The following is a 23,099-nucleotide window of genomic DNA, read 5'->3' as shown; positions in this document are numbered from 1 at the left end:
ATGCTATAAATGTAAGTAAGGGGTCAAGAGTGAATAAAAGAGCATCAAAATAGAGTTTGATTGGCACAAAAATGTCTCCTGGAAGGACTCTTGGCTCCAACAGCAATGTCCAAGTCCCTAAAATGGCCCTAAATGTCTTTATAACAAGCAAAACAGTAAGCTAGAACCCTGTAGACATTAAATTTGTTGATTACCGTGAGGTAAAACTGCATGCAATAATTGGAAATATGGTTTGTGGCAGAAAATAAATGAATATTGCACCAACAGTGGATGCATATTTTTATTTTCATAGGTGACACCTGTTATGAAAAAGTTATGATCCTCCTCACAAATGAACAAGTACTGTGCTGGGTATGTGTAATTAGATTTGTGTAGGGGTATAAAACTGCCTCTTCATTGGAGTTCCTGGGGTGTAAGCCTCTGAACTCTGACAACACACTATGACTTGTTCAGAGATCAGTACAGTCTGATGCGTGTAGAGGTGGTAATAGCATGCACGTTTGTAGGGTGAGAAAAAGGCCACTGATGTGGAGATTTATTGTCTCTTGACAATAAAGATTACGGGCACAATCGGGAACAGATCCTTTCACAAAAACATCTCGTCTATCAGGTTTCTGCCTTTACTTTTCAGTAAGCCCAGGTCTATAAAAAAGCAGGAGAGAGACAAAAGGAAAGGTAAAGAGCATAGATTAGACTATTCAGTGCCTAGCCACTCTCTATTCTATTTTACTGAATAACTGGCCTACTTTTAAATGTCAGAACAGTGTGTGAAGGCCTGAAGAATCATACCATACTGCATGACAAAACAAACACTGCACTGATCATCTGTAGCGTCTGACTGAACTCTGACCTTGAACCACATGAATTTTAGAATAATCACTAGAGTTCCTTGGTCAGACTTATTTCATCAGAAAGTTGCAAAACTCAATGAGTCTACCTGCTATCAGAAAACACAGAAGAAAACAGGAGACAAATACTAAAAGGTATGTTTGACATGTTTGCATGCTTACCGTTTGTGATATCTACAGAGGGACATGAGAGTAGCGATGCGTCATTTGGCCACTTAGGGGAGTTAAAACACCACGTGAGAGCCTGATGCAAGTCCAAATAAGGTGTTGATTTTGTGTTTTTCAGTCACATAATGCGCTATGCAGGTTTGCATTGCATGTCTGTGTATTGTTTTTGCATGCACATTAATTACGTCTATTTCGAAGGCAAACAGACAAAAAACATGTGTCTCGATATGGCCAAGACCCACTTGTTTTGGGTGCGTTTACACTAAAAAGAATGTAAAAAAAACACTCATTAGCAAGTGAAAACTCACTTAAAGTGCTGTTAGAATCAAATCTGCGAGCCCCTTTAAACGAATCATCCAATCCCATCATCTTCGACACAAAAATGTGCAGAAACCAGCAAGAAATCAGCACTGGACGTCCGAAACAAAGAGGTTTATCTCACAGATCCGGGAACGCCCTCTACAGAAAAACCCGCCTGTCATTGGCCAGGTTGTCTCTCTACGCGTCTCTGATTGGCTGGCAGGCTCGTCACTGAACGTCTGTTGTTCACACTCGCCCAGAGCGAGAGCGCCTGTGACAGAGGGCTGCTTTGATTCATGCTGCTGTGAAGCCTCATTTTGGGATTTGGAGAACAATTAATGCGGCTGAAACAGAGCGTATGAAGGTATGTTTTCACAGGGAAGGTTGTGGGGAACATTTGCTAGCTTTGCCTCTCGAAATTTTATATTCAGTTTTGCCGGTTTTTAGAGAATGAAAGCAAAAGTCCATAGACAGTTTTCTGTCACAACCCTTATATTGGCTCGTGATGTATGGGGGTTTGTAATTTTTAAGTTTAACTTATGTCTGCTAGGAAACCGATTGAACCTACAAGGTAAATGTATATTTACGTGAGTAAAAGCGTTGTAATATATCCAGAGGTCTTACGTTGAGTTCATTTACAAGCTAATGGGTGTGTGTACTTCACTATATTGATGTAGTATTGATTTTACCATTATCACACCAGGCTAATCCACTCTGATAACAGCTATTATGTCATTTATGTGATGTTTGCGCCACTTTTGAACTTAATTTCGCCTTTATGGAAAATACTGAAAGTCTCTTGTGTCAAACAAAGGCCCAGGACGGCAGGTGGATCCTCTGCTGTTCCTCAGCAACCACTGCGAACATTTATTGCTCTGAACACGCCAAACAGCCTGTCCTGCACGTTTAGCACACGAGCTGAATGAAGCTGAGTAAAGTTTAACCCAGGCTTTGTTTGCTAGCTTAGACGCATGGCTGTAATGAGAAATTAAGAGAAAATGCACTCAAGCAGACAGACACATGAACAGAAGCAGACATTTTCTGACACTTAACGCACACTATGGTTGTCAAATGAACTTTTAAACCCTAAACGAAGCTTTTTAGCTGATTTGCACACATTAACCTATTTGTGACTAAACCATTTAAGTATTTTAAAAGCCAGTCTGCAAGTAGTAAACCAAGAGGGATTCTGGGATTTTCTCCGAAATGATGATTCCCATGGTGTGGGCATCCCTGGAATGCTGAACTGATTTTCCACAGAGGCTTTTTTCCCCCTACAGATATCTAGTGACACATAACAAGTTTGGCCTACATTGACAGCCAAAAAGCTCAGACAGAGACTAATAATTAAACTTTTATCACAGAATGTAGGCCTCAGTGTGTGGGTGTGGGTGGCAGAGGACTGGGAACCACCCTTGCAATGTGTGTCAGTTTAGCACTACTGACTGACACAGTGTTGCATTGCTCTGAATGTGTGGTGTGCCACAGAATGCACCGAGGAATTCGGACACTTCTGTAAGAAAGTAAACAGTTCACATGAGATTTAACCTTCACTCGAAGGGAGGAGAGGTTTGTTTAAAGCTCCTCTGGGTTTTTTTTTTTAGCCATGAAACAGTCTAAAAGCTATACATTCATATCTTTAATGCTTGGAAGTGTTACCTTGGCGGAGTAGGTGTCAGGTGAGGTGACTGGCTGCTCTGTGCAGAAAAGATTTGGCATATAAAAATTCTTGATAAGATAGTACTCTTGCATGCATGGGATGACATCAGTTAGATAGGAAGAGCCACAGCTTTGCACAACAGCTGTAACAAATGCAAGCTACAGCAGCTTTTAAATGAGGACTGTTATACCTTAGAACAGATGTGGGACAAATTCAAGTAAAACCAGAAACTGCTCTGGTTTTCTTAATTTACACAGCTTGTGCAAACTTCCAAACACAAGACCAACACACCTAAAACAAAGCTGTATTATGATAAGGGACTGAAAATAGCTTTAAGAGTGACTTCACTGTTATTTTTAAAGATGAAGTCAGCTGTTTTTTGTCTTTTCGTCAATCTAAGGATGACATCAGTGTGGTATGTCTTGATCTTTTATGACTGGACCCAGCTGATGAATCACAGGCTATAGCCAAGGATGGATCAAAGTTAAAACCTTAAAATGTGTCCAAACAACTTGTATTTTGTTGGAGAAATCTGGCTGTACCTTCACATGGAGCAGTGAGGGCTGAATAGAGAAGACAGCTGCCCTTGGTCCCTCAGCAACTTAAAATGCAGATATGCTAATGACTTCCTGTTTATAACTCTGAGCACAACCAAGTGAGGGCCCCTTGTCCCATCCTATAGGGGCTGTGTACCTCACGCTGAAGACCACAGCCACACAACCAACTTTAAGTACCAGAAATCCTCTCCTAGAATACCAGAAGAGTCTATTTCCTGACATGGTAGATGTAGTTAATTTGTATAATAACCAATAATAATATTTCTCTTGTTTTCTTTTTGAAGGATGAGAAGATGAATGTGGAGGCTCTTAGCAGGGCAGAGCTGCTGACTCTCCTCAGTATCTTGGAGGGTGAGCTTGAAGCCCAGGATGTGGTCATACACGCCTTAAGGGTGAGTAATATCAGACATCTGCCTATGCACTTTACATTTAAGGGCATCTAAAAAAGGACAGACATTATAGTATAGGTGAATATAGTACCTCAGCTATTCCAGCATATGATTTTTTTGTATTGTTGTTGCTAAAGGCATCCTTAAGCACCAGAAAGTAACCTGTTTCAGAGTTACAGCCCAAAAAAGAATGTGAGCCAACAGGGAGGGGATGTATAAACAGGAAACCTAAGGAAACAAGGCAAGTAAAGACAATGGCACAGGAGTCTTTCTGGTTTCCCTGGACTTTTTTCTTCATCAGAACATAAACATTATTGCTGACTAGACCCACCTTTTTCAGTGATTCTTGTTTAAGGCAGTTTTACTTAATTTTACTTCTTATTACATTTCAGCTTTTATTTCCAGGTATTTACAACTGGATCTGATACACAATTAGAAAATAGCTTTATTTGTAACAGACCACCAAATTTTTAGGTGAGCAAAAGTCCTGGAACAGATAGACTGAAAATAGATTAAAGAGGATATGACTTATATTTAGTTGCAGTTCCTTTGCTTGCAATACCTGCATCAAACCTGTGACCCACTGACATCACTAAACTTTTGCTTTCTTCTTTTGTGATGCTTTTTTTCAGGCTTTCATTGTAGCATCTTTCAGTTGTTGTTTGTTTTGGGGGGTTACTCCCTTCAGTCTTCCCTTTAGCAGGTAAAATGCTCTATACAGTTTAAGTCTGTATATTGACTTGGCCAGTCTAAAACCTTCCACTTCTTGCCTCTGATGAACTCCTGTGTTGTTTTGTCAGTGTGTTTTGGGTCATTATCTTGCTGCATGATGAAGAATCTCCCAATCAGTCTTTCTTCAAACTGGCAGAAAAAAATGTTTCTGTAGACTTCTGAGTTCATTTTGCTGCTGCTATCATGTGTTACATCACCAATGAAGATCAATGAGCCCGCCGCAGTAGAAGCTAGGAAGCCCAAGCTATGACATTACCTCCACTGTGTTTCACAGATGAGCCTGTATGTTTAGGTTCATGAGCAGATCCTTTCCTTTGCCAAACTTAAGTCTTTCCATCACTTTGGTAAAGGTTAATCTTTGACTCATCAGTCCATTAAATTTTGTCCCAGATTTTTAAAGCTTGTCTCTTGACTTTTTGGCAAATTCCAGCCTGGCCTTCCTATTCTTCTTGCTAATGAGTGGTTTGCATCTGCTGGCGTAGCCTCTGTACTTTTGTTAAGGAAGTCTTCTGTGAACAGTAGGTGGTGATACCTTCACTCCTGTCCTCTGGAGGTTGTTGCTGATGTCACTAATAGTTGTTTTAGGTTCTTTCTTTACAGCTCTCACAATGTTTCTGTCTTCAACTGCTGCCATTTTCTTCAGTCTACCATTTCAGCGTCTGTTACTAAGTACACCAGTGGCTTCTTTCTTCAGGACATTCCAAATGGTGTTACTGCTACGGCCAATGTCTGTGCAGTGGCTTTGACTGATTTTGTTGCTGTTTGACTGGAGCTTTAAATCCAAAGTCAAAGGAGGTATTAATGCAGGTGAAGGAGACCACAACCCGGCTGAAAATAAATGATAAAAAAACAACAGATGGATGGGGAAAAAACATTTGGAGTGGCTTATTAAATAATTTGGTACCACTGTACTACAGTCTTTATCCAACTTAAACAATTACATAATGAAATACAGTCTTTATAAGATATCTTCCAATGTTTTTCAAGTAATAAACCTGTAACTGTGTTTGTCCCTATAACCCTGTAAGCACTTTCAACCCTGTTTCTCTAGCCCTGTCACACCAATATTTTTTATTGATTGTTTTTTTAAGCCATCAAAAAGTTCAATAAATGCTTGTTGAAATGTATCTGATGTTGAGCACAATCTTATGAATATTTTAGCTCATATTCTGAGGTTAAACCACATCTTTGATCAAAAATTGTGCGATCGCTCTTGGAAATATTTTCTATTTCAAGTTCCAGCATGGCAGAAGTGTGAAATTGTGTGTAATTTTTATATTTGAAAATTCTGAATTAGTGTGAGGGACATTTGATTTATCTAAATTTGTTAATTTTAGTATTACTTCTTTTATTACATCGAAACAGCTTCCATAATGTCTGTATCAGGGCTGAAAATAATAGTGTCCATTAATAAAAGGTATTTGATTCCTGAGGTGGAAACATTTTTTTTATTAAAAATGATGTGAGATTTTAACAAAAGTAATACAATTTGGAAAAAAATCTAGAAAACTGAAAGTGCAAATCAGTCTGTTTTCAAGGAATGACAGGCAAATCTTGTTGATGTTCTATAGAGAGGAGGCCTGTGGTGGCTATTTGGTGCCCTTTGGTTTATACCTCTTAAACTTTGTAAGCTCAGGCAATTTAACTGTATTTGTGTTTTAAAGAGACTACAAAGATGGCTGGATTGTCTTTTAAAGTTTCAGTTAGAAAAAGAGTAGTGCTATATGATTCAGCATATTTGTTTCCTCTGAAAACAGGAAAGAAGGGAGGGATTAGGAATGTTACAGTAGCCACTTTAAGAACAGGTGGAAACAGTACATAACTATTGGACAGTTACTTTGCTTAGAATTTACTTAGGTAAAAGTACAGGTCCATATATTTACTCAAGTAATAGTAAAAAGTGTTTGACTCAAAGTTTACTTTAAGAACCGAGTAGTTTCTAAGGAGTTGTCGGTTAAATATGATTTATCCTTATTGGCAAGAACAGCAAGAGAATAGATCACAGCCAGATTGTTCAGGTGAAGTCACACCCCTATAATAAAGTAAAACACACAGAAAATGGACAGTAATTAAATTTATATAGAGTTAAATTCAACATTTTAAAGTGATTAGATTATTCCACACTACATATAGTGAAACTACAGTTTTGAAAGTATTAAATATTCTACAGTATGACAGAGCTGCAGAAATATTTAAAAATCTCTGGCAAGATTAGAGTCAAGGAGCACCTGAAGTCACAGGCAGTAACTCTGACCCAGTGGATAACTTCACTCATGGTGCAAATGTGTCTCACATCAAAAACAACAGTCGACCTGAAACATGAGCAAAATAAAACCAGCAGGGATCCCTGTACAACAGGCAACATCCAAACACAACTAAACACACAAACCACATCTAAGCACTGACTTGTAGTGGTCCAAACATAAATTATTTTGCAAAAAACATTTTGCAGTGCAGCATAAATTGTCCATTTTTTAACTGGGTTTTCCAGGAAGTTGAGGTACCTCCAGAACAAATAAAAGTTCATTGATGGGCTAGTTACTGGCATAGAAAAAGGACTTGAACATTTACAGTCTGATTTGAATCTGTGTTTTAGGACTATTTCTTTTAAAGTAGTGCCATAAATGTTCAGTTTTGTACAGTCAATCCACTGTTGTCCAAGTGTGGGTGCAGCTTTTCTTCTCCAGTTCTTTGCAGTGTTTTAGCTGTCTTATTGGCGATCTCCATCCCCCTGGCTGCCTCTCACAGTCCTGACCACAGCAGCTGCTCAGTGAATGCAGCTTGACTCATTGTCTGAAGCAGTTATTGAGGCTGTAATGAGCAGCCACGACTGCCTTGATCTGATACACAGGCCTTGATAGTGAAGTTTATGTAGTAAGAATGTGAGGCTGTAATCATGGGAGAATTTCAGTGTCAGGGCCTGAGGGTGAACCAGTCTAACCCTACATGCTGAGATTCATCTTGGATGGCAGTGATCCAGATCTGACACATGCAGAGACTGACTGAAATGCATTCAGTCATCCCTTTAAATCAAATATACAGTTCCTTTTTTGCTTGGACTTTGTCCTTTATCCTGTTTTCCTTCTCTCCCTCCTCCTCTTTTCCTCACACACAGCCACATTATGGGGGGTCTTTCATGTTTGACCATGACCCATGTCCTCTCAGCCCACTCACTCGCACTCTCCGGTGGTCCCTAGTGGGCCACTTAGAGGCTGCACTGTTTATTGCAGAGAGGATGTACAGAGTTGTAGGCTCAAATCATGGACTTCCCTTGCCCCCACTGGGGGCCTGCACACAGGTTTTACTGACTGGGGCAGACTATTTGCAGACTTGTTACTGCAGAGAGGGGTGTCAGGGGTTGATAGATGGCTAATTTGTCCAATATCGAACTGTGTGTGTGTGTGCATTGATCTTGCCTTGCAGGAAGTCTGGCTGAGCTGGCTGTCTTTCTTTGCTGTTGATTTTCCCCTTGCTGTTATTTTTTTCCTGGATCTTCATACAGATTTTTATGCGCGTTTACCATCAATATACATCAACATCAAGGATGGTTTAAATAATTTGTCTTCTTAGCACCGAGCGCAGACTGCTCGAGACAACCACAGTAAGTTGCCTTTTAACCAGAAAAACACCTAAAAACCTGGCACAAGATCAATGTTTTCTTCATAACTAATAGTGTCACCTTTGGGACTTGTCTCTACAGAGTCTTGATTGTATTGTTTTTGGCTCTCATCGCTAAAGACAGAGACAACAGTTTTACTGGAGGGAACATTCCTGAAGGCATGACACCAAGAACAAGTCCTGCATTCCTGCAACAGTAGTGGCATATCATCTGAGTTGATGATTGTCTACTTCTACACAGGAACAAAGCTATTATTATCTTTTCTTTGCTGGGCAGAAAGGGTAGTGTGAAGTACACCTCATAGAAATGCTGGTTGAAGATCAAAAACTTGCTGCTAAAATACTGTAAGGGATCTCAATAGTCTGCCATTTGTGGGAAATAGATCATGATCTTGAACACTGAAGCAAAATTTGTGATTCGTCTGGACAGGCCAGGAAGCTTGTGCGGTTAATAAGTTGCAACCATGCCCAGTATGCCCTGCTTTGTTTTTCATATGATGTCATGTCCTGTAATCCTTAAAATGTTATGTCTATTTTTGCAGCCTGACGTGTTTTCCTGACTCTGTGAAAACAATAGGACCTGGCTGGGGTGTTTTGTTCAGATAAGATTGCATATTCTGGAATAAAAACTGACCACTTTTGGGAATGTTGTCGAGATCAGCAAGAGGAAAATGTGATAAGATATGAAATATGAACTAGAGCAAAAGAACACAGAGAGAGCACTTACTAAAGTGATACCTAACATTACACTGTAATGCACACTGGTCTATGATGTCAGATGGTAGTCAGAGCTTCAGTATCAACAGCCTGAGCCTGAGGCGTGCCGCAGTAAAGCTCCTTGACCTGAAAATGTTGACAGGACATCAAAGTACCTGAAGCTACCTTCTTTCACCCATAAGCCCATAGTAAAACAGACATGCACAGCAGAGTCACACAGTTAACAGCAATGGGTAGTCTATGTGAGCAACACAGTGTGGCTGATAGGTTAGGCATGTAATTTTCTTTGCTTGCAAAAGTACTAGGAATTGTTGCTTGAGGGCAGTGTTATACAGCAACATGACAAATCTGATAAAAAAAATAAATGAGTAAATAGTTTTATTAAAATAGCTATAGCTTTGTGCATATGAAAACAAAATGGTTTGCTGGTTGGATCTTACAACAGAGATATTACTTAAGATGTGCAGGCCAGCCTAGCAGGACAAGTAAACAGATAAGTGGATAGATAAGTAGACAATTGTTTTACAGTGAAAAATAAACCGATAAGCAGTTTATGGAGTAAATGAATTAGTAAGTGGTTAATGAACAGAGATGAAGTAATTAATTTACAATCAGTCACTGTAAACCAATAAAAACATCAAGGACTGTGCACAGTTAGTGCATAGTCAAGTAAGTTATTGCACAGAAAATAAATAGTTTAATAATTAGTTCAGTCAGGACCACTTTGTCAAGAAACACACCTGATTTGGGTTATAAATATTAAACTATTAACAGTTAATAGTTTGCATTTATTGTTATTTATATTTGGCGGTGTAGCTGTTCTGCCCTCCCACAAGCAGGTACAGCACGCGCTCCTGCCTACAAGGAAGGCCTGAGGCAGGAAGAGAAGCAGCAAAAAACCCAAGCAAACATTAAACATTAAAGACATCAGAATGACACTGATTAAGTCAGAGACAGTATAAAGGAGGAGCTGAGGTGGAGAAGGGTTACAAAAAGCAGCTTGCGGAGGAGGCAGCAAAGCATATCCAGGCTAGAGCAAGTTAAATAAGGCAGCATAACTGCAATTAACCTATAGTGGGCCTAGAGTGAAACAGCTGGTGAGGGCTGATGAAGCCGATCTTAGTTATATTGCAGCTCTTGACTCCATTGCCTGCCTTAACTAACACTAAATGCCTGATTTATTGCTAAGTACATTGATGGATAGTTGAGCAGTATTTTACATGCTGCATGGAAGCAGAGCAGTGGCTCCCATGAAGTAGTCTAATTGAACTGGAGATTGCTCATGCACTTGCCTCTGACACGCTCAGCAGCTCGTGTGGCATCTAGCAAAGAAACGAAGCACAGCTGATCCTCTGTGGGCAGTTTGAATCAGTGCTGACAACCCCCCTCCATCCCCATGCTCGCTGGTACAAGCTGCACATGAGCTGCAGACACAGAGAAAATAAATCATCATGCTGTGAATTAAATGTGCTGCTGCCCTGTGCATCATAGTGAGAGGACTACAGTGTAATAAGTGCAAATAAGCACGTAGATTCTCACACAGAGACAGCTTTCAAAGTGATGATGTAAGTTACTCAGGTTTTAAAAAAATGTTCAGATTACAGAAAATGTTTTAATGACAACCAGATTTCTATTAGTGTTTGTACAACATGCGAACAAATGATTTTAAACTTCCATATGAAACTAGTTGAAAAATCATACCATGACGGCAACAACATCAGAGTTCTGGGCATCTGAAACTGTACTTTCTTGTTGTTAATCACCAACCTGCTTACGATGCTGACAGAAAAGTTACCAAATAGACACTGACTCATCTGAAATGCAGGTAACAGTAAAAGGTTACAGAGAAGGATTTCAAGAAAACAGGACTGATATGTGCCCTCTTTTTGGCAGCCTCTCTCATCCTTTAAGTAGAGAGGGGGTCATGTTTGTGATGGTAAATAGCTCCACCCTACACTGGAATTGGACTTAATAGGGCAATATTTAACAAGAACAAATAAAACTGTGATGTAAAAGAAGAACAACTAGTGAGAGATAAGATTACTAAGAAAAATCACTGCTCTCTCATTGAACTTTATGTCAGGGCCATTGAATAATTTCAGTTAAGTTTGTGACCCACTTTGAAGAGACACCAGAGCACTTCCTTGTTCTGCTTAATGATATGTTATTTTCTGACCAAAGAGTAAGAGCACCGTCCCACATATTTCATCACTAACTACTGACAATAGCATCTGAGATAGTTAAACATTACTTGGAAGTTGTCTCATAGCATGGCCCATAAAGTAAAGTGAGGTTTTCTTTGGCATCTTCCCAGTTACCTTGGTGCAATCTGTGCTTAATGTGTGGGTGGGAGGTGTGGAGGATACAGGTTAAGCTTTGAGTACACACCTTAGTTTACACTTCAGAGAGCATGAATGCTTGAAATCTTATCCCTCTCTCTATCCGTCTCGCTCTCTCTTTAGCAAACAGTAGGCCAGGTATCCCCTACAGAGACTAACCACACCTATAAGCAATTTTCAACCCTCAGTGTTTGTACCTCTTGTTAGTTATTACAAGGGATCAAACAGTTTGGCAAAGTTTAGAAAATCTTCCTGCTAGCTTTCTTCCTGTAAAAATAATTTGATCCCTCACCAGCTCCCTATCTAACCAATATAGTATGGCTTGAATCTGAAGACTATTATCTGCTGTGGTAAGTGGGCTAAGAAGGGTCCAGCTGCAGACCATAGATCTCACCCCCACCCCCACCCCCCTTGCAGAACACTACTGTGGGATGCTGTGCCTGTCAGGACATTATTTGCAAGAACGACACATGTAACAATTTAGAGGTTTTTTAAATTCAAATTTATTCAAACAAAGTCTGGCAGCTACAGTCATAAAACATTGTCAACATTTAGGCTAAACAACATATAGATGGAGCAGAATAAAGGTCAGAGTTCTAATCAGTGATTGAATTAAATAATGACACATTTTCGAAGTAGTTACACAAAAATGGGCCCGCTTTAACTTAAGCTAACATAGCTATGCTTTCTACGTATTTAATGTTACTACATAAGCCAATGTAGCTGCGTTAGCTTTAGCTTTCACAACATCAGCTTTAGCAAACATGATAACATAGCTAAGTCAGCTACATAAATAATGTAGCTATATAATATTGCTAAGTTAGCTTTAGCAAATGTAGCATAAGTGAACATATCTAACTTAACTTTCTTATCTTAGCTATGTTAGCTAAGAAGCAATTTTACTTCTACAAAATAAAGGTCTAATATTTGCAAAAGTGAAAAAGGTGTACATTCTTCAGCTACGTTAGCTATGTAGCTTATTTAGCTAACATAGCTAAAAAACATAACGTATCATTTCTGATGGATTTTTTTCTACTAGCTCTTAATGTGTGCCTCATATGAAACCCTCTTAACACCTTTTAGCATGGTTCTGTTGGCATTTTCTCAGTGTTGCATGCCTGTAATATTCTTTCTTATAATGACTTGTTTAATAGATTTTAAATTTCAAGCTGAAGCCTACATTTTTTTAAAGCTATATGAATGAACTCTATTTCCATTTCCCATTTGATCTAAATTTCTTAATACCCTAATGATAAGCACCAGCAAAATGGATCTGAGGCCTGTGTGTCTGTGTGAGATTGCAGCCAGAGCAGCTCTGTTAAATGGGACATGATGGTCAGTGGATTGATACCACTTACCTGCCAAGGCCTGTAATTCAACATGACTGACAAGTGGTTGTTACACTCTATTTCCCTCTCCACTATCCCGAAGAGAAAAGTAGTTATCCACCCTGAGGGGTAAAAACTGCACTGCTGAGGTCTTCCTTCCTCAGCCAAGAAAAAAAACTGAACATACATTTGAGCAGAATCCAACATTCGAGTGTGCAGCTGACCTACTGTCCTCCTTGTTCGTTTTATTCTTAGACTACGTTTTTGTTTGATAAAACAGTTATACTTAACTATGGCATCAAATGTCTGTTTGTTTTGCTATAACAAAAGTGGAGCATCATAGTCCTATGCCCTCCTGTTTTCTGAAGACGCTTAAGTTCATTGAAAGAAGCTTTTCACATATGACAGGTCTGGTCCTGCTGTCCTTTTGTCTCTTTGGGTCTAACTGTTTCTCTGGGGAGTGGACTAATTCAACAGGAATGCATACTTTTCCCATAACCCCCCACTGCAAAGCTTCTGGATTTGAGATGTTACCCTGGAGACAGCCGGTTATGCTAAGATCCTTATGCAGCATGGTGCAAACACACTAAGGCATGCATGCCAGCTGCAGGCTGATAGATGCCTCCGCTGATGACTATGTGCATGCACATGTAGAAATTAGATTTGTCTTTCACCCTCTGTATTTCATGGGAATCAGATTAAGGGGCTAAACCTTGCATTTGTAACCAGAGATGTGCACTCAATTCCATTCAGGGATGTAGCTCTGTCCATGCCGGCTCCCAACATAATTGTGTGAGGCTCAGTGAGGAAACAGGACTCCCTGGTTCTTTTTCTGCTCACACAAGGACGTGATTGTGCCCTAGGGCTGTGGGGAACTGACTGACAGAGACTATTCCAGGTGAAAAACATCGGCTTGTCTTTCACACCTTGTTACAGCTGCAGGAATGCAGCAGAGGATGTGGAACATGCTGCAGCACAGTCATTTCTGTAGCTGCAGAATCACACTCTGCTGCAGTAGAAATCTCTCTTAACTGGTGCAAAATTTAAAAATCATCATAGAGACATTTTCCACAGGTTTTAGGTCATAAATGAGAGAGTTTGCTGCAGGGACAGTTTGCTTGTTGTGCCCTCTCATAAAGGAAAGCGCAGTCTGTCATTATGATCAGAATTATCCCAGAAAACCATGAGACCAGACCCTAATCCTGGACTACTACACACTCAGCCTCACACAGATGCACATAACGCACAATCCAATCTCAGCCTGGCCCTTAATGATCTCTTTAAACTGTTATTTACCCAGGAAGCTGCAGATTTGTCTCCTGCTAGATGAAGAAGCTTTACAGCTTTACTCTAAAGCCTGGCCCAAAAACACACAGCCACAGGTAAACACCCACATTTATATTTAAATTAGAAAAGCAAAAAAAGAGACTCAGAAATACTCCACACACACTAACACTTGTACCCACTCTTGCACAGCGAAGCCTAGCAGGCCAGACATGGAGACAATGCACAAGACTGAAGGCATTGAGACTGTGTCTTTGTTGGAGTCCTGTAATCTCCTCACTGAGGGTCGCATTCTTTGTGCAGGCCTCAAATGCAGCCTCCTTACTGATGCCCTCAGGGTTTATGTGTGCGTTTGGGAGAGTGTGAGAAAGAGAGGCGGAAGTAGAAAGAGGCACTTTTCTGAGAAACGATGGATGATGAAGGGGCAGAGGAATGCCGTGCCGTGCATGTTTGGGCAGACGAAGGGGGACGAGGGGAGCCGGAGGAGAGGGTTGTCTGATGAGGACTGCATGAGGAGACAATAGTGACGGGTGTCCCAAAGGCACGTGGAGGGAACTCTGGGGCATGTGCTGACGTTACAGGCACTGCCAACTGACCCCACATGCCTCAGGAACTCCAACCTGATCTGTGCATGTAGTTAATGAGACCTCCTGATGATCTATCCGGGTGACCCGAAGGGAGGTCAACAAGGCTGATCTCCCTTTTCTTTCCTTCTTGTGCCACGTTCCTCTTGAAAAAAACTGGATTGTTTGAGATAAATTGAAATAAGTTTACTCTCTTGCAATTTATTTTCCTTTTGAGATCTATTTTCCCCTTAATTTTCTTTTGCAAGTGCATTTAAAAATGCAGGTAAACTTACATATTGTAGAACTATCACTCACAAAGCAGAATATTTCTTTTTTGTCTTAATCTAAATTATCATGTCTTACAGCTCACAAAGACACTATCTTAAACTATTAGATTATTGTAGAAAAGTCCTGTTTCTTGTCAGTAATTTGAGTTCTGATAAAAAGTCAACTTAAAGCATCTACAAAGTTTTCCTGAGCCTTTATTCTGTATTCTGGTTCAGAAGACAGTCACTGACACCCTCCACAAAGAGCGTAAGCCACAGAAGGTCATTGCTGAAAGGGCGGGCTGTTCTCGACATGCTTTATGAAAGCATTTTCATGGAAAGTTGACTGGATGAGAAAAGTTTGGTACAAAAAAGTAGCAAATGCAGCAGGGATGAGCTCAACCTTCAGAGGATTGTCAAACAAAGCAGATTCAAGGTTGAGGTTGGAGTCAGTGGATCAAGAGCCACCACACAGACAGGACCAGGAAATGGGCTACCAGTGCCGTCCTCCTAGTGTCAACCTTCCACTGAACCAGTCCTGTTTCAGCTGAAAGTAAATCTTGCATTATATTTGGAAATCAAGGTCCAAGAGTCTGGAGAAAGATTGGAGAAGCATAGAATCTAGGGTACTTGAAGTCCAGTGTTTTCAGTTTCCACAGTCAGAGATGGTTTGGGGTGCCATATCATCTGCTGCTGTTGACCAACTGTGTTTTAACAAATCCAGAACCAAGGCTATCAGCCCTCTACCAGGAGATTTTAGAGCATTTCATGCTTGGTTCCTGCATACAGTGAAGCCAAAACTTCCAGAAACTGCTGATAATGGTGTTTGATTGGCCAGCCAAATGGTCTGACCTGAACCCCATAGAGTCTCTGGGGAATTTCAAGAAGAAGATGAGGGTCAACAATACAGAGGAGCTGAAGGCTGCTATCAGAGCAACCTCAGCCTCATAACATCCCAGCAGTGCCACAGACTGATTGGCTCCATGCCTCATTGCATTGACGCAAACATTTTTGCAAACAGACCCCTGACCAAGCGCTGAGTCCTGAAGATCAATATTTCTGTATTATAATATATTTAGGGATGTCTCGTCTGTAGAGGAACCTGTGTGCCAGATTTCATGGCCCAGTCCTTCACCCTTGCAGCCTTGGGGAGAAGTTAACATCTGCCCCTTGTGGGGGTGGGACAGCCATGCCTCACCTCTTTGTGTTTGGACCATCTGCTTGTGCTCACACTGACAAAAACATCACTCCAGTCACATTTCCTGCATACACAGACACACTGCTAGTGTTTGCTTCCATGCTTATCATGTATATATTTCTACCAAGATACTTTTTTTTCTTTGCTTTGTCCTATCTTCAAACATTTTAAGGAGACTTTGTTCTTATAAATGTAGTAAAATAAGTGTGGCACGCTGCATAAAAGCTGAACAACACAATAACACGCAGCTTTTGTCTTTGTGTCCACCAGGCGCAGCACAGAGATGCCTTCGTCCAAGAGCGTTATGGCCAGTATGACCTCAGCGATCCCTTCCTGGCCTTGCAGCGGGATAGCGAGCCAGAGGAGCGCCAGAACACCCTGGCTCAGCCTCACACGCACCTGCAGGGCCGCGCAGTGGGCCCCAACCCTCTGGCTGTGCTCAAGCTGGTCATGGCTCACTGCAAGAGGATGCAGGAGAGGATGATGGGACAGTTGGCTGCTGCTGAGAGCCGACACAGGAGGGTGAGATCTGATTCGCACACAATCCCTCACATAGATTGTCACACGTCTGCATTTTTAGATTTGCGTGTTCAGGCCTCAACCACAGTCACACTGGGGCTCCAGCTTACACAATAGGCTTGTTGTGTGTGTGAATATTTGTATGTGTGCTCCTTGTTTCTTCTGTAGACTCAGCTTTGGGGAGCTAGGCGGGCAGACAGACAGCAGCCGCACCCAGGGCTTAAATGGCTGATATGAGCTTTATCACTGCTCAGTGTCTGAAAGTTTAAAGAAAGCCATAAACTCTTCAGAGAGGGGACTTTTCTGAGTTAATGAAACTTGCAAAACCTTGGAATGAGAGGAGGCTCTGCAAAAGAGGCTGATTTGTCAGGGGGAAAGTTTCACAGTCAAAAGCTGTGCAGCAGACACTTCTTATAAGGAAAATAAATCAACGGATGTTAATAAGCTTGTCTGAGAAGGAACAATGTTCAATAAATGTTTCATAAGGCTTTGTGTTTGATAGATGATCGCTGATCTGGAGGAGGAGAAGAGACGTCATGCACAGGATACTGCACACAGTGATGACTTCACCACCATGCTGCAGAATGAAAGAGACAAACTGATGCAACAGGTATGATAACAAGCATAGACTGTGTATAAAGAGGGACAGGGTGATAGCTGTCTGGGACTGACGCTGGAATATTTAAAACTCAGGCCATAAACCACACCTTCTCCATGTTAACAGATGGGACTTGTATCAATCTAGGAAGTTAAAATACAAGGGAAATACATTTTTAAGATAAAGGGGAATAACTTGCTGAACAATGTGGAAGTATAAGAAATGTAACAGTGTTGGGTGCTTTTTTAAAATGGGGATAAAATTATACACACTAAAAAGGGAAAAACTGGCAATTTAAGCATGAAATGTAAAATAAAGAATAATAAAATACTTAAAGCAGGGGTGGAAAGTAATGAAGTACACTTAAACAACTGTAAGTGAGTAATGTTTGTGTACATGTACTTTTTTAAATCTGTTATTTTAATTTAAATATATTTTACAATTCAAAAAGCATCAACAACAAAGTAAAAAAAAAAAATCCATAATGGAGAAATAAAGAGGTTCAAGCTTTTTGTCCACAACATGAAATGTGATGCATTTTACTTTAGGTATAGAAACACCATAGTATAAACAACCTGGGAAGAGATTCATATTCTCTTGTTTTAATTGCACATTAAGGAAAGATCATATTTTGTTGTACAAGCCCACTGAGTAGCCAAAAATAGCTACTCAGTACTTTGAGCAAGCTTTAAACGATCCTTTTTACATGAGTAGCTTAATAATCTAGTACTTTTACTTGAGTAAATTTTAACCAAAGGAACTGTTCTTTTACCTGTTTACAATAGTCTTGTACTTCTTCCACCTATGCTTTGTTATAATATAGTCTGTTGGTTTTCATCAAATAAGTCACAAGTCAGATACATATTTTTGTCAAACCTGTGAAAGTTGTTTTTCATCCTGATTTCAGGGTTCCTGCAGATCCTTGAAAAGTCTTTAAAAGTCTTAAATTGGACTTTTTAAATTCAAGAGTCTTAAAAAGCCTTATTTCTATGTTTGAGAGGTCTTAGATTTTTAAAAGACACTTTACCTAAGGCATGTCTTTATCAAATCATTGTCTTCTGGCAAACTTGATATGCTTTTAATCATTGTTTCTGCTAAATTTTTGTCTATGTTACAGTTCACAGGCTTACCAAGTTGGCAACTCAATAATATGAACATGCCTATCTTATTCTGAAAGGTCTTCCCTGAAAAAAAGCGTAATTCTCATTTTTAATAAATAAATTGGATAGTGTCAGGTTGGCACACCAGAAAATATGTTATGATAAATATGATAAATCTAAAATATTATAAATATGATACATTAATAGAATAGAGACAATGAATGTGCAACACATCTTCAGATTTGGGCGTTTATGACCCAAAAATATCAGAAAATTCAGTTCTGGTCTAGTGTACAAAAAACTCATATGCCTGTCATTTTTGACAGTCTGATTAAGTGGTATTCATTTTTCTTAATGCAGGTCTTCAGGTGGTCTTAAAAAGTCTTAGATTTGATTTTTAAATGTGTGAACTTTGTGATTTATATGTATGTGTTTCAGTAGTTTAGTTTTAATCAGTTAGCTGATGCAAAAAAGAGCAGATATAACATCATGATCAAAACTCCATTTACAAATGCAGAGACGTGGCAAAGGGAAACAGGCCGGATTCGACTCCGGGCCGCCTGCATATATGGGTAGCACCTTAGACCGCTAGGCTATCTGTGCACCCCATGTTTCTGCTCTAAATTGACACAAGAATCAGCTTTGCTGAGGACTCTACTGAGCTGAAGTATCTTTTATATCTAATCTGAAAGGTTAAATGTGTGCTATAGTGAGCAGAAGGAGCGTGGTGGTGCTAATTTAGTGGTTCCACCAGCCAGCTTCTGTCTGCACGTCTTGGCACCAAATTACATCACCTCAGCAACATGTCAGTGCCAATCATTAAGGGATTTTGGCTTCAGTTTTCTAAAATAGAAAGAGATGGTGACTTGTTTTCCATATTGATTTAAAAAGAATAGTCAGTGTTAACATGTTTGGTAAAAGAGTGCCATATATTTACTTTTTATGTGTGTTAATGACAAATAGTGCTTACAGTTCTTACTCAGAGATTTGAATTATGCACATCCCCCTGTCCTGTCTTTCATCTGTGATTTAAAACCCCAGCGCCTGTCCAGGCAAACATCAGTGTTATTCTACAGAGTAACTCAGTAGGATGGAGAGGGCTTGCCCTGTTAAAGTACAGGAACTCACAGGCACCCATACACACAAGCACAGCAACATTTCAAAGGAAACAGAGGAGGAAGAGACCATTGTTTAGTTGTCCAGAAGCCATAGGGCTTTATGGCCTCAGGAAATCTGAGATAATGGACGTCCACGTCTAATGTAAGCTCCACTCACACACTGAGAGGACACAGTAAGCCACTACACAGAGTTCACCCAAGGGTCTTATGTAAGAGAGGCTTCCTGAGTGTCTCCTGGTCTTCCTCAGGCCTTCCCACCAGGGTTGTTTTTTGTACGGTAATCACACTCACTACATTGTGTTTCATCACCTCCTGTTTCCCTCTGTTACTCATCAAAGCTTTCACGCACTACAGTCACCTTCTGATGACCTCACACTGAAATGAACTTTCCAGAAACATGCCCGGCAAGCAAAAAGTCTCAGCAAAAATGAGCTATTGCTTTTCTCTGAGTCTGAAACAACAGATACTGCACCTACATCACTTCTCTCCTTTAATAAGCCACTATGTATAGGGATAGGGGAAAAATAAGTTTGAAAAATGTATAATTTTTAATATGTTAGCACTTGTAAACAAGTTTTATCAGGGTATAAAGCAGGCTATAATTAATACTGCTGCTTCTTATGAGCTACAAAAATAAACTAGGCTACCAACATTAACACTGACTATTTGTCGTAAGTTAGTTTCAATGCCTGTCACTGCTGCTACAGAGTAGCTGTAGAGGTCAACAGTATATCACAGAAACATCATTTTTTTTTTTTTTTTTACAGCAAATAGTCACTATTAGTCGGAGATCTAACTGTTCAAAAGGATAAGATTGTAACAAATAAATAACACTTCTTACATTTGTACAGGAAAAGTCAGCAAATGTAAAAAGTTTGATAAAATCTCATAAAAGGAAGAACTGTTAGATTATTGAAAAGGGACATTTTCTTCTCCAGCTGAAACGAAGGTAACAAAACAATCCTCTCTTGCCCCCATGTGGTCAAATCTGGAAATGCAGCCTTTGCTTGACTCTTACAACCTCCTATCTCTCTTTGTAGTTGGAAGTGGAGCGTGCCACTGTGCAGAGGTTAGAAAAGGAGCAATCACAGGCTGTAAACCAGGCAGAGGAGTCACTCTCCCAGCAGCAGCAGCTCTCCTCCTCTCTGACCCTGGAGCTCCAGAAGGCCAGCAGCCTGGCTCAAGAGGAGGCCCAGAAGGTTGTCCAGCTTCACACCTCGCTCCAGGAACAGACCTCCGCTGTGGAGAAGCTCCGGGTGGTTCTTGAAGAAGAGAAGAACAGGGCAGCCCAGCTAGAGGTCAGGTCTGAGAGGCAGCTGGCTGAGTTTGACTCTGAACGAGATCAGATGAAGGCAAGGATCTGCAAAGAGGAGGAGAAGAGTCAGGAGCTTGAGAAACAGCTGGAGGAGCTGAGGAAGAGGCTGGCTGAGACTGGAGGGTGTAAGGGCAAGGTAAAGGAGGCTGGAGGAGAAGTAAAAGAGTCAGTTTCTAAGGTGATGGCGGTGTCAACCTTTGTTCAGACTGAGCCAGATGGAAAAACGGTTCCTAAACCTACACCGGCTTCAAAGGTCAACGGCTGTCACGCTCAAAAAGACACAGAGTCTGAAGGGAAAGGGGCAGAAAATGGAGCAGTTGTAGAGAATGGGGGAGGAGCCCATTTACATTCCCCTCTTCACCCTCATCTTCAGCCTCATCCCCCGTCTCCCTCTAGCACAGCCTCCTCTTCTCTCTCATCTTCCCCCATCTCCTCCCCTGTTCTGGCCAAGCGTCTGGGCAGTCCCGGCTTCCTTCAGTCCTCCTACCAAGCCGGGGTCAACCAGCGTTTTCAAGCCGCCAGACACAAGTTCCAGAGCCAGGCTGAGCTGGAGCACCAGCTGCATGGTGGGCCCCTCTCCCCCAGGGAACTCTCCCCCACTACCTCCCCCTCCTCAATCCTGCCCCCACCAGAGCACAGCACAGCCAAGCAGTTGGCCCGCAACACCGTCACTCAGGTGCTGTCCCGCTTCACCAGCCAGCAGGCAGGCATAAAGCAGGCGCCCATGAGCAGCTCCCCATTTGGCACAGACTACCGTAATGTAGCGGCGACTCCTCCAGGGGGGAGGTCGCCGTCTGCAGGGCCATTATCTCCGGGCATCCGCTCTCCCCTCACTCCACGTTCTGAGAAAACCAATCCACCTCCGATCCCTCCCAAGAAACCCGGCATGAGTCCGACTCCAGGCTCCCCGAGTCACTCTTCTCGGAGCAGCGTCTTCCCAGAGCTGACAGGGAACTGTGGACAGAGCAACAATGGGCAGGAGGGGAACAAGGAGCCAGATCTGCTTTTATCTTCAAGCAGCTAACAGCTACATTAAACTCCTAAAATGAGGTGAACCTGAATCAAGAGTTACTGTTATGTTTTATCAGCCTTTTTTAAAGCCGCTTCATAAGGTTCATAATCAGTAGTTTAGACACTTTAAAGCTGGAGGGGTCCAAACTTATATATTCATGAGTTTGTCACACCCCTACCTCTCTGACAACCTGAAAACGATCAGGAGGAAAAGAAAACTAATAAATTGCTTTTTAGAAAGATTTATTTTGAGGCTTTTATGCCTTTATTGAGTATCTAGGACAGTGGTGGAGTTGGAAATTGTGGAAAGAGAGTGAGGAATGACATGCAGGAAAGGAGCCACTGGTCAGACTTGAACCCAGGCTGTCCATCTGGAGGACTATAGCCCCTGTCTATGGGGGTCAACCTAACCACTGGGCCCTGAAATTAGTATTTTGAAACTATGATTTCATACTACTAACAAATCCTGTCTTTATTCATTTGTATGGATTTTTATATAAGTTTAAGATTAAAAATATTTAAGTTATTTTTTCATAGGCCACTGTAGATTTTTGTTTGGCTATGAGGTAAGAACACATTTCCATCTTGCTAGAGTCATAAAAAAAGCTTAAGTCAGATGCAAAACAGAAGAGCAAGCTTATAATACATGAAAGAAAACTTGAGCTAATATGTAGCTTTTACCACAGAAAATAGTGTGCAGTTTTTTAATGTTTATTCCACTTTTGCAAGAAATTCTTCTGGATGTAGTCCATGAAACCAATGTTATACTGTAAATAGTTTCTAAGGAACTAGAAGTTGATTTCCTATGAATGAGCACATGCATGTGTTGTTTTTTAACTACCTTTGTCATGAATACACTGAATCTTTTCACAAAAGGGACACTTTATACAACTTTACTGTAAAATACTTTATATCTATTTGAAATGTTTTGTTCAGGGAAAGTTGACTTGTGCTTTACCCAAACCAAGAACTGTGAGACTCTTTGGGATATTCCATCAATGAACATCGCATGCTGTAAATGTTGCTGCTGCAGCTTCTCTTTCTTTAGTGTTTGTTAAATACTCATATGTATTATGTTTGTTTTATGTTGTCTGGCTTTAAAATCAAAACTTGATCAAAAGACTTTGTTATTTTAGCCAATTTTATCTGTAGACTTATACCTTGTGTCTGTGAGAGGGTGCTTGTCCCTCAGCTGTTTTCAGTAAATATGCATATCATGAACCCCTGCACCCTCTAGTGCCCTTTCAAATAAACTGCCCATGCCTTAAAGCTTCACATCTCAACCTTTTGTAACCCTTTAGGGTTTTTTCTTAATATTGGTCACACTCAAGCTGCAAGTGCTTTTCATACAGTAGCTATAAAAATATTACAGATTGATATGTCTTTCTACTTTCACTGAGCCAATTTTTTTCACCTACAACTGACCTAATTACTGAAATCTAATATAAAGTATTTTTTTAGATTTTAA

General features: G+C 40.7%; 1 protein-coding gene across 1 annotated transcript; it reads left to right on the top strand.

Annotated features, from left to right (window-relative positions):
• The first annotated feature begins 1,567 nt into the window (after positions 1 to 1,567).
• Positions 1,568 to 22,950, top strand: cttnbp2nlb (CTTNBP2 N-terminal like b). The gene is made up of 5 exons (XM_041800338.1): positions 1,568 to 1,680; positions 3,818 to 3,925; positions 16,241 to 16,492; positions 16,992 to 17,099; positions 20,346 to 22,950. Exons 1-5 carry the CDS (start codon positions 1,675 to 1,677, stop codon positions 21,642 to 21,644), a joined length of 1,773 nt encoding a protein of 590 aa, XP_041656272.1. The 5' UTR covers positions 1,568 to 1,674; the 3' UTR covers positions 21,645 to 22,950.
• Positions 22,951 to 23,099: the final 149 nt, after the last annotated feature.

Source organism: Cheilinus undulatus, linkage group 11 (assembly GCF_018320785.1).
Source record: "Cheilinus undulatus linkage group 11, ASM1832078v1, whole genome shotgun sequence".
Classification (NCBI taxonomy): Eukaryota; Metazoa; Chordata; class Actinopteri; order Labriformes; family Labridae; genus Cheilinus; species Cheilinus undulatus.
Note: the sequence above shows the minus strand (reverse complement) of the source record. Positions and strands in the feature narration are given on the sequence as shown.